Raw genomic sequence first — 12,281 nt, 5'->3', positions numbered from 1 at the left:
GTTATAAAAGTTTTCTTTGTAGTAGAAGATCTCAATTTAAAATTTACCCAAGCCCTTGAAATATATAATTATAAGTAGCAAAGAAATGTATAGCATAGCCACTTTTAAAAATTATTTTTTTGGCAAATTCTTGGGGACTTTAAAAATAAATTACATTTTAAGATTTTACGTTATATTCCAATAGTAAGTTAAATAAGGTCTACGATTATTGATATAAAGTTTATCTATGAACGTATAATGGCTTGTTTTAAATTTTTGGTATTGGAATGCTTATTTTGTAAACAAGCCTAGGGTTTTGAGATTTTGTGCTGCGCAAAAATAACGCCTTTTTTCAAGGCTACGCAGCGCTTAAGACGAAGAAACGAAATTTAGGCATAAACAAGAAAAAACGTGGTAACTTTTTTGCTTTTTCCAAGGAATTCTGTTATATAACCATGTAGACTTTGTTTAAGTATGTGGTGGCAGTAGCAGTTGTACAATTCAGAGAACTGTAAGCGCAAGATAGTGAATATTGTTTTTAGAACATATAAAATGTAATCTAAGATAATAAATTGGTTTGTACATGTTTGGCTTAAATTTAATGTGTTAAAAACAACATGGTTTTGTTTAATACCGTTAAAAAAAGTTCCTAAAATTTTAGAAACAGGTTCTTCCAGTTAGTTCGAGCTAATTTCTTCAAATACAACATAAACAACAAACTTTCTCGTTCTCTACTTAAAAATATGGCGTTAGTCACTTTAATCCGTTCAACGCGTGGCAGTAATTAAATCGAGAAGAAAAATGACATCGCTATATAAAGCAAACTGTCTATTCTGTCAAGGTAATAGTCAAGTCTTTCTTCAATATGCAGGTCCGACTAGTTTTCGTTTTATCGCTGATTGCTCTGATAGCTTCGAGCCAAGGTAAATATTGAAATTATAAAGCACAATTTAAGTTGTTCTGCTTTAAACTAAACTGCAAGTTGCCTGCCATTATTTAAATATATATAAATTAGGTTTATAATGTTAAATTTGTAACAGTTACGTTTTTTGTTTTAAGCTCTACGCTGCTGGTCCTGCGAGAATGTTTTCACAAATGATGAATGTCTGGAAAAAGGAAGAATGATGGATTGTGAAGAAAACGAGGTAACTTGTTTAAAATTTCTTTAAAAATTTATACCTTAAAAAAATTGTATAACATTTTAAGCAAATTTTACATGCAACATTTTAATAGGCAACAAAATAAGTGTATATTTAGTTGTGCGTAGGGCTAAAAAACCCTGTATAAACATCGAAGTTTTGGGGTTAAAACACCACTTTTTGTTTTTAGGCAAATTTTAAATGTTAGGCATATTTTAATAGGAATTCAACTGTGAGTTACTTGCATATAAAATATTTTAAATGTGTTTAGTGCTCTGAAAATCTTTATTAACATGTTAAGTTTAAGAATAATACATAAGTAAATGCACATTAATTTTTACAGGAGGTTTGTTACAACGAGGTTCGAACGAACAACCGAGGAATGGTGATTTTTAAACGTTGCAAACAAATCAATGCCTGCGATAACAACTATATTCAGGTAGCTATACATTAATATATAAGATAAAATATACTAAAAACTAAAATAAAAAATTGAAGTAAGTGTAAGACTTTGTAAATATGATAAACAAATTTATGTGTGTGTGTTTGTTAATTTTAAATACATGCACAACTTGAAAAAGTTGGCGACCAATAATTTTTTATGCTAAAGTAGATGTTAAAAATTATTTAATTCTGTTTGGTTTATTACAATACAGAACCCAAGGCCAGCTTGGTTCCCAACCCAATGTAATCCCAAAGTTTCACACACAGTTTGTCGCTGTTGCTGTGGTTTCGAAGCCTGTAACCAACCTTCTTTATTCTGTTTAGACGGACGTAAGAATTATTATAAAACACCATATTTTTATTAAAAAAAATTGTTGTGATATTTATTACCAAATTAATTAAAATTATTTGTATCTTTTTCTTGGAATTTATAATCAGTTTTTTTATTGTTTTCACGGATTGTATGTTGAGGTCAGACGCGTTAAATATCCATATTTAGCTCGTTCTATTTTAGCACACGATTTTACGTATTTGGGAATATTTATAGACATTGCGAATCGGGCGTACATGCACAGCCTAAACCGCCATATAAAAATCACATATCATTTTTCATTACATGTCGATTTAAAAACAATTAAAAAATTTCTAAAATATTTTGTTTCTAAAATAGTTTTTTTTGTTTAGCTCAATTTTGTCCAGCAATTGAAGCTCCAGTAAATGGGACAAAAGAATGTTTTTATCACAATTCTGAAACTGAAATCGGAAGCGAATGCATTTTTACCTGCCATTCAGGTGAAAATGTTATGCAAATTTCATCAATACATTTTTAATTGTTTTTAAAATAACATTTTTAAAGTTTTCTTGAATTAATTAATGTTGATCACATTTGTTCAATTTTATTTTGGACGTTTAAAAATATATATCTTCAAAGAAAACTGCAAACGTTTAATTTCATGTAATTTGCGGTTCAAACCTAAAATTTTCCCTTTAATGTGTTTTGATTAACGCGAGATTGTAACTTATTAAAAATGTTTCTCTTTTAATCGCTCACGTTTCGTTTTCGGTTTAGATTTTGTGCTGGTGGGAGATCTGTCGAGTACTTGCAGATTAGACAGATTCTTAAACACTGCTCAGTTCGACAAGCCTGTGCCAACCTGCGAACGTAAGTACAAGAAATTACAAACAAACCCAAGGTCTTCGGCAATATTTTCTTTTCAAATTCCTTTTTAATTAAAAATAATAACCTGTTTGAGCAGACTGTTTATGAATTTTTCAAAGCTTAACAAAACCACGGGATTAACATTTTTTTCGTGACGCTTTAGACGGAATAAATAACAAAAATGTAATGCCACGAAATATGTTGCTAGAGGCAATACAAAACAATTAATAAAAAACTTGCAATTAAAAATTATGTTGAAGTATTTAATGTTAAAATCACGTGCCAACTTAGCGTTTGTATTCGTCTACACAACTTGCTTGAACCCAAAACACAAATATTTATAGAAACCAAAAATTATGTTGCATGGGTATATACACACCAAAATATCAGCCAATATTAAATTAAAATTAATTTTTAACTTTTTATTAAAAATTTGTATAGCTATCACATGTGATCCGCCTCTAGTCAATCCACAATATGGTCAAGTAACTTGTACAAATCTTAATAATTATGGAAGCTTTTGCCAATATACTTGCGACGAAGGCTTTCTTTTGAGGGGAACCGACATTACTTGTCGTAAGTTTTTAAATTAACATTAATATAGTTTGTTATATACATATATAAACTTACAAAACAGGTTTGAATTTAAACAAGTTTTTCTGCGGTAAAAACTAAGTATGGGTGTGTAGTATAAATATATCCACACATAGTTAACGTTGCCTATCTAATTTTAATGCCTCTTAAATTGAGTTTTGAAAAAACGGCACAAAATCATGTTTGTTCAATTATTTCGTAGTTGCTACCGGCGAATGGTCTGTCCCTCCCGCGCTTTGCGAATCATTGAGATGTAGACCACGACATAGAGCGCCCACTGACGGCAGCGTGCAATGCACGGATGACAACAATGAAGGCAGCGTGTGCTCGTACGTTAAACGTTAAACTGTGTATATGTAAATAAATATCGGTTTAAGTCCGTGGTGTTGTTTAAAACAAATGATTTAAATCCATTGTGATTGTTTTAATCTTCATAAACAAAGTTGGATTATATTGTATTTACTCCGTTGATTATCTTTAATTATACAACAAAGTATAAACGCAAATTGCACCAGATATGAGCGGCTTATAAACAAATTTTTCTAGATTTGCTTGCTCGGTTGGTTTTGAGCTGGTCGGGAATCCCACTTCAATCTGTGAGGACGACAATGATAATGATGCGCAAGGATTGTGGTCTTCGCCGGCGCCAACATGCAGAGGTTGTTATTAAGAGAATTAAAATATTTTGTCACGTACAATGATTAGTTACTAGTTAAGTCTTACGGGCTGTATTTTGTAATATAGGCTTATGGTTTTTTGCAGTAAGTACTTATTTTATTTTTTTTTATTTTGGTTTTCCGCACATTGATAAAAGTAAATAATAAATACGATATACAATTAATATTACAACAATGCGACGGGAAAAAATGACAAAATCAATTTAATGATTTAAAACATGCTAAAAGTTTTAATGTTTACATAAAGATTTTAAGTATGTTATGGCATGGTCCCCAAACCCAACTTATGTACCCTTAACGACAGTTTTTTTTGTATTTTAAAGGTTTTTAAATTAGACATAGAAGTATAATAATTGTCTATTAATTTAAAGCTTTCGATATATATAGATATTCATTTTCAAAACTTTTTATTATGAAAATGAACTTGGATTATGTAGAAGTCTATTTAACTTAATTAATCATAGTCTACGGTGTTGCGTGAATATGATTCTGGCTTTAGGTTAAACCTGTTACACTGCCTAGAAACTAATCCTTCTTAGTAATTATTAATACTTATGTTATTTTTACTTAATCAGCAAGTATGTGTGTTGAACGAGACGCTCCTCAAAATGGTGAAGTCACTTGTACAAACGGCGCACTCGTTTTAAGCGTTTGTACATATACTTGTAACGCTGGTTTCTTTTTATCTGGAAGCGACGAGGCAACTTGCTTACTTGACGCAACATGGTCACGTGATGTTCCAACCTGTGTGAGAATAACTTGCCAACCAAGATTTTCTGATCCGATTAACGGAGCAGTTGATTGCTCGAATGATAATAACGAGAACAGCATTTGTAGGTATGTTGTTTGTGTAGATAAACTTCTTAAATAGTTTGTTTAGGTTAAACACAGCGTGCCTTTGCAACAAAATATTTCAAAAACAATACCAAACAGCCTATATAGTTCTACAAACTTTTAGTTAGACTGAATCAGTTTTTACTTCAGACTTTTTAAAGTTAACAAAAACTTAATTTAAATACCTGCTTAAATTTAGAAGAAATCAAATTTGCAATGTCTTACTAGTGTTTACTTATAAATGGTCCTAAAAAAATCGCTAAAATCACTTTCACTGTAAAGATTTAACCGTTTTAAATGGTCTCTTTAAACCTTATTAAACTTGACCATTTAAATTTTAGATTCACTTGCGATCGTGGATTCGAACTAGTAGGACAAAGACAGTCAACTTGTGTTGACGATTTGGACAATGATGCTCAGGGAGAATGGACATCTTTAGCTCCAGTCTGCTCAGGTAGTTGAATATTTATATAGGTGTTATAATGATATTCATAGTCTTCCTTGTACTTTAATTTTTTGTTTAATTCTTATACTTTATACTAGTTATCATTTGCCCTGCGCGAGGTCCACCTGGAAATGGAGCTGTGGATTGTACTGACGGAAATTTCTTCGACAGTGTTTGTTCTTACATTTGCGATGATGGTTTCTTTCTATCTGGGGCTGATGAGGCTCGTTGTTTAGTTGATAGAACATGGTCACGTGATGTTCCAAGGTGTATAAGAATAAGATGTCCACCACCGCATGTGGCGCCGTCTAACGGCGATGTAGATTGTACAGACTCGAACAATCAAAATAGTGTTTGCAGGTACGTGGTATTTATAAATATTATTATAATGATAAGTGTATTTGTCCAAACAATATGTTACACCAATGTTACGTTTTTGTGAAACGAAAACATACTGTGATGACAAAGATTATCAGATTATAATAATCATTTTTACAGTTTTACTTGTGACCTTGGATTCGATCTGGTGGGACAAAGACAGTCAACTTGCCTTGATGACTTTGATAATGATGCTCAAGGTCAATGGACCTCATTAGCTCCTACTTGCAGAGGTGAACCTAAAAATAAAAAATAACCCAGACACAGTAAAATGATTTATTTTAATTTTATCTTTTGTGCTTAAGCTATTGTATGCCCACTAAGACCTGCACCAGCTAACGGAGAAGTAGCCTGCACAGACGGTGTTTTCTTTGACAGCCTTTGTTCATATGTTTGTGATGATGGCTTCTTCTTGTCTGGAAGCGACGAAGCGACTTGTTTAATTGATGGAACTTGGTCAGAAGATGTTCCAACTTGTATAAGAATAACTTGTCCACCTCCATTTACAGCTCCAATAAATGGAGATGTTGATTGTACGGATTCAATCAATGAAAATAGTGTCTGCACGTGAGTACCTGAGTATCTATATATAGATTTACCAAATAATAACAAGACTATAAACTTCAAAATGCATAGTGCAATGTTGCTAACAGATTATTTAATTGTTTATTTTTTTAAATATTTTCCAATGTGACGTTCTGTAAGGTTAAAATGATGAAAGAACTTTATTCTACTAATTTGGTTAGGCGTGTAGGTTTTATTAATTTAACATTTGTTGTATTTTTAAATATTTTAACACCCTGTTTTTAGGTTTACTTGTGACATTGGCTTCGATTTAGTTGGAAGTCCAGCATCAACTTGTCGTGATGATTTAGATAATGATGCTCAAGGAGAATGGACATCTCTGGCTCCTGTGTGTATAGGTAGTAAAATACTTGTCTTTGATAATCATTTTAGACCTACATTTTTAATTTGTAATATTTAAATTTAATATTAGCTATTGTCTGCCCTGTGAGAGATGGACCAGAAAACGGAGCTGTAGATTGCACAAATGGAGCTTTGTTTGATAGTGTTTGTTCGTATATTTGTGATCGTGGTTTCTTCTTGTTTGGAAGCGACGAAGCGACTTGTTTAATTGATGGAACTTGGTCAGAAGATGTTCCAACTTGTATAAGAATTACTTGTGAACCTCCGCATACAGCGCCAGATAATGGAGGTGTCTCTTGTTCTGATTCTAACAACCAAGACAGCCAATGCACGTAAGAATATATTAATAACTTTCATATATTTGCCAAAAATTCAAGAACGGTTTGAAATTGGAACCAAATCTGTTTTAACTTCTTCAATACTCTACATGTATTTATGTTTTTTTACAGTTTCATTTGTGACCTTGGTTTTGATCTTATTGGACAAAGACAATCTACTTGTCTTGATGACCTGGACAATGATGTTCTGGGCCAATGGACATCTTTAGCTCCTACTTGTAGAGGTAATCAAAAAGTTTTTTGGTTCAAGTTACATATATTTTTAGAGTTTTAAAAGTTGTAGAAGGTTTAAAATTTGTTTGACAGTAAACTAAAAGTTCATTTCTGGTTGTTTTTTATTTTAAACGGTATTAAGTTTAAATAAGTCTTAATTAAGATTTAAAATATCTTAATTTTTTTACCTTTCTTATTGTGATGAATATTTTAATCTGTAGAAATCGTTTGCCCTGAAAGAGACGGACCTGAAAATGGAGCTGTAGATTGCACAGATGGATCTTTGTTTGATAGTGTTTGTACATATTCTTGCGATGGTGGTTTCTTTCTATCTGGAAGCGACGAAGTGACTTGTTTAATTGATGGAACTTGGTCAGAAGATGTTCCAATTTGTATAAGAATTACTTGTGAACCTCCGCATACAGCACCAGATAATGGAGGGGTCGTCTGCTCTGATTCTAACAACCAAGACAGTCAATGCACGTATGTTAAAAATTTGCAACTTGATCTATTATAAACCCTAATAAAGTTTATCCTACAGTTTTAAACGTGCTTTACTTGCAAGATGATACAATTTAACATAACAAAATTTTGCAGATTTTCTTGTGATATTGGATTCGAACTTGTTGGCCAAAGACAATCAACTTGTCTTGATGACTTGAACGGTGATGCTTTAGGAGAATGGACATCTTTAGCTCCAACATGCAGAGGTAATAAATAAAAAATAACTTTTGTACTGTTTAATATTGTATCATAGTTCAAATTTTAATGGTTGTATAATGTATTTAAATATTTAAAGAAATTGTTTGCCCTGAGCGAGGTCCACCAGCAAATGGAGGTGTAGATTGCACAAATGGAGTTTTCTTTGATAGTCTTTGTTCTTATGTTTGTGATGATGGCTTTTTCTTATCTGGAAGCGACCAAGCAACTTGTTTAATTGATGGAACATGGTCAAGTGATGTTCCAAGATGCGTTGAAATTACATGTATTCCTCCACACAGACAACCGATTGATGGTGGTATTAGATGTACCGACCGTAACCGCTTGAACAGCGTTTGCACGTAAAAATAAACTTGGTGCTAAATCACATAATCTTTTACTGATCAGAGCTAACTTGCGTGTAATTGTGATATTCCAGATTTCGATGTGATCTTGGCTTTGAAATAGTAGGTGAGGTACAATCCACCTGCCTTGATGATTTTGATAACGATGCTGTTGGAGTATGGTCATCACGAGCAGCTTCGTGCAGGGGTATTACTTTAAAATTAAGCAAAACATTTGGTGAAAATAAATTTTTGGTTTTTAACTCTTTTTGTTGAAAGTTTTCGTTAAATCCAGATTTGAAGATTTAAGTTTAAAATATGTTACTTTTGTTAGCAATTGTTTGTCCTGAGAGAAGGCCTCCACGAAATGGGAACCAAGATTGCACAAATGATGAGTTTTTTGCCAGTGTTTGCACTTTTTCTTGCAATCCCAGGTTTGTTAGAGTTGGAAATTTACGATCTAGGTGTCAGCTTAATGGACTGTGGTCAACGGATGTTCCATTATGTCCAAGTGAGTTTAATGTATGATTTAAAATGTATTTAAATATGTGTATTTGATTAAATCACTAAGGTAGTTGTTTTTTAAAGGAATTGTTTGTATACCGGAGTACACTTCATTCGTCAATGGTGGTGTTGATTGTACCGATGCTAACTTTGTTGGAAGCGATTGTACATTTACTTGCACTGATCGCTACTTTTTGTCCGGAGCTGATGTGCTGACCTGTCTTCAGAGTGAAGATGACGGTGTTTGGAGTGACCCAACACCAGTTTGTCAATGTAGGCCGAAGGAACATTAATTTTAATTGCACCTGAAAATAGCTCTCTTTTTAAACCTTACTTATGTGCTAGTATTTGTTAAAACAAGTGGTGCATGGATAATTTTGAGTCTACCAGTGTTCATGATTTTATTTAATTCATTTATAAATTGAAAATTATTTTAGTGAAAATGTGCGACGATCCGCCCCCAGCTCCCGAGAATGGGTTCTTAGTTTGCACAAATGGAAACGTCCTTGGTTCTCAATGTGAATATGGCTGCGAAGATTATCACACTCGTACTGGGCCACTTTACAGTAACTGCGTTGAAGTCGGGGAGACCTTGTTTTGGGATGAACCAGCTCCAGTTTGTATTCGTAAGTACAAACATCATTATGTGTTCTTAAGTATATGATATTTGCATATATATTAACAATAATTTATTACCGAGTACATTTGGTTCTTTACAGCCAATGAATGTCCTGCACAAGGACCTCTTGAGCATGGACAAATCACTTGTTCAGATGACAACTTTGCAACATCGGAATGCATTTTCGAGTGTCTTGATGAAGATTACAGGTTATATCCTGCCGATGTTACAGATAACGTTTGTCTGAACGACACCACTTGGAGCGTACCAGAACCTTGTTGTACAAGTAAGATATCATTACTAAGTATTGTTAGTATATAGGTATGCATGAAAAACTTAAAATCACATAAATGCAAATGTTATTTTATTTTCAAAGGACCTTGTCCACCATTTGCTGAGTTCGATGCTGTGTTTATTCTCGATTCATCCTCATCTGTTGGGGAGGAAAACTGGATTACAATGAAAGCTTTTGTTAGAAGAGTTTTGGAGTAGGTTATATAAAATAACGTCTGCCTCAAAGCCTAAAAAAAAGCTTTGTATAATATTGACATTTACAAGTTTTAACAATACAAAAACCAGCAAAAGATAATAAACATCTTTATAAAAGTGTGTTTTTATTTTACAAGTCCTGCAACAACATTGATATTATCTTTTTAGGAGTTTTATTTTGGGTGATGATCTTGCTCGAATCGCCGTATTCAGATACAATGCAGTTGTGGACGATTCGACCCAAATTCTTCTTAATGATTTCCCGGATGATATGGCCGCTTTTCTCCAAAGATTTGACGAGATTCCTTACGATGGCTCGGGTAATTACAAACTTTTATAGTTTTTTTTCTGTAGCTGTGCTGTGACTAACGTTTAAAGCACTTATAGCCTTACAGTACAACGTCTTTAGTCCCCTACTTACAATTTTTCATTCTTTTACCCCACTAAAAGAACTTTTACAAAACTTGTATCTGCCTAGCTTTATGATCAATTGACAGATTAGGCTCAATCTTTATCACTATAGGTACTCGATATTTTAAAATAAAAACAAAAAACTTATTTGTTCAAATTTAAGTTTATTGATATCGCAGAACTTTTAATATGTAAACTTTGTTTTAGGTACGAGAACTGGCTTGGCACTTGCCCATGCACTAAATGTTGTCTTAAGACCAGAAAATGGTAACCGACCAAATGTTGATGACGTTGTTCTTGTTATTACGGATGGTCGATCTCAAGATGAGGTCGACGTCATATCAGAGGATCTAAGAGAAGCAGGAGTTTTCGTAAGTTGATAATAAAACATTATTAAGTTAAATAAACTTGGAAAAATAAGATGTTAAAATGTATAAGTTACCTTATTGTGTGTGAGCAACATCGCTGTAAGTTTAGCTTTGTAAGAGATAGCTTATACTATAGCTGATGTCTTTGTCTGGGATACCCGATTGCAATTTGTTTTACTTGTTATAGACAGTAAGACTAAGTCCTTTCATTTCTTTTATTTTTTTTCCATGTCACCTAAAGGTGATAGGTTTGATATTTTTTATTGAGGGAGGAAGTTCTGTTATGACGTGTTTGAGCTATCCGTAAACGCTGGGTTTAAGGGCAAATAATGTGGCAATGGTGCAGCTCGAACTCGAAACCTTTCGGCTCGTAGTCCGCTTGTCATGACCCCTTAACCACACTACCGGACCAAGTTTTTTTTATTTATATTTTTTCTAGACTTACGCTCTTGGTATTGTCCCACCACGTGGTAGTCTTGATCCTACTCAGTTACTGCAAATCGCTGGTTCACAAGCAAACCTTATTATCGCTGAGGAGGGTTTTACTGGCTTGGATGACACTTTCTCTACAACTCTTAGTACACAAATTTGTGGAGATCCATGCGCCAATTAAGAAATCTTATATTAAATGTACATAGTTTGTGGTAATATTTGTGTTATTATGTTAATTGCAATAAAAACTAAAAGTTGTAATCTGTTATAGTGAAAAATTATTATAAAAAAGGGTATTTTTATACGCGGAATTTAATTATTTGGCAGTCTTAGGTTGGTTAAGCGCTTTATTCATGAACTTATACACTAGCTTGACTTTATACAAACAATTTTCTAAATTAAATTTTAAACACTTAAAATTAAAAAAAAACGCATTCGCTATATTTGTTGATTTGCAATTGTTTGTTTATGTTTTTTATTATATCTTTGTTAAGTTAGGGTTTTTAAATTGCTTTACTGCGTTATTTACGGGAAGTATATGGTAGCTTTTAGGTTTGCCTATAGGTGAGTAATGTAAAGCAACTTTACTGGATTCAGTAAAAAACAAATAAGTGTAGCTTTTAAAAAAATCGTTTAATATGAAAATATTATTATAAACTATTTATAAAATTTTTTGGGTGATTATTACATTTGGTTATCAAGATTTTTGACGTTGATAAATTCTTCTCTTCTGTAAGCTTTTGAAAAGGGGTTAAATGATGTCTTTCAGTTTTAAAAAATGATAACAGGTCTATGTAACGTTGTTGTATGTTAATTTAACCATACCAAGCTTATATTTTAATAAGAGTTCCACCAAAGAAACTAAAAAATGTAATAACACAAAGTAGCTGACCACAATTTTAAAACTACGCGAGCTTTAATTATGCTTTAAGTCAGCAGAACTTGCGCGTTGTAACAGTTTCATTTTACTGCTTCATTGGTTTGTAGTCCGCAATTTAAATACATTTTTTTGTACTTTTATATTTTAAGTTCAGTCTTAATACAAAGCAGTTGCAAAACTATATCTTAAGTAGCAAATTTTACTAAGTTTGCAATAAACTTCGAAATTTTGGAGCTGGAAATACACGTGAAATGGTAAAAGTAAGTTTATTTTAGCTTTAAGAATAAGTGTGTTTTTCTAGGCATCATTCTGATATAACACTTAAAATTGAAGAATGATTATATACCAAGAACTATTAATTATCAAAAACGTAATTCAGGAATCTAAATGAGCTTGTTTTTCAATTTT

The 12,281-nt window shown here is 32.6% G+C and overlaps 1 protein-coding gene across 1 annotated transcript; it reads left to right on the top strand.

The window, feature by feature from the left end:
- The first annotated feature begins 772 nt into the window (after positions 1 to 772).
- Positions 773 to 11,240, top strand: LOC145763510 (sushi, von Willebrand factor type A, EGF and pentraxin domain-containing protein 1-like). Its single transcript, XM_082574969.1, has 29 exons — positions 773 to 902; positions 1,039 to 1,124; positions 1,462 to 1,557; positions 1,775 to 1,892; positions 2,247 to 2,354; positions 2,632 to 2,724; positions 3,163 to 3,297; positions 3,518 to 3,644; positions 3,862 to 3,974; positions 4,568 to 4,829; positions 5,168 to 5,280; positions 5,370 to 5,631; positions 5,770 to 5,882; positions 5,955 to 6,216; positions 6,460 to 6,572; positions 6,647 to 6,908; positions 7,026 to 7,138; positions 7,349 to 7,610; positions 7,725 to 7,837; positions 7,927 to 8,188; positions 8,266 to 8,378; positions 8,505 to 8,681; positions 8,759 to 8,947; positions 9,112 to 9,300; positions 9,394 to 9,579; positions 9,670 to 9,781; positions 9,951 to 10,102; positions 10,401 to 10,564; positions 11,001 to 11,240. The coding sequence occupies exons 1-29, from the start codon at positions 845 to 847 to the stop codon at positions 11,172 to 11,174; spliced, it is 4,527 nt and encodes a 1,508-aa protein (XP_082431095.1). The 5' UTR covers positions 773 to 844; the 3' UTR covers positions 11,175 to 11,240.
- The last annotated feature ends 1,041 nt before the right edge of the window (positions 11,241 to 12,281 follow it).

Source organism: Corella eumyota, chromosome 1, assembly GCF_963082875.1.
Source record: "Corella eumyota chromosome 1, kaCorEumy4.1, whole genome shotgun sequence".
In the NCBI taxonomy this organism is placed as follows: domain Eukaryota; kingdom Metazoa; phylum Chordata; class Ascidiacea; order Phlebobranchia; family Corellidae; genus Corella; species Corella eumyota.
This window is presented reverse-complemented; position numbering and strand designations above follow the sequence as displayed.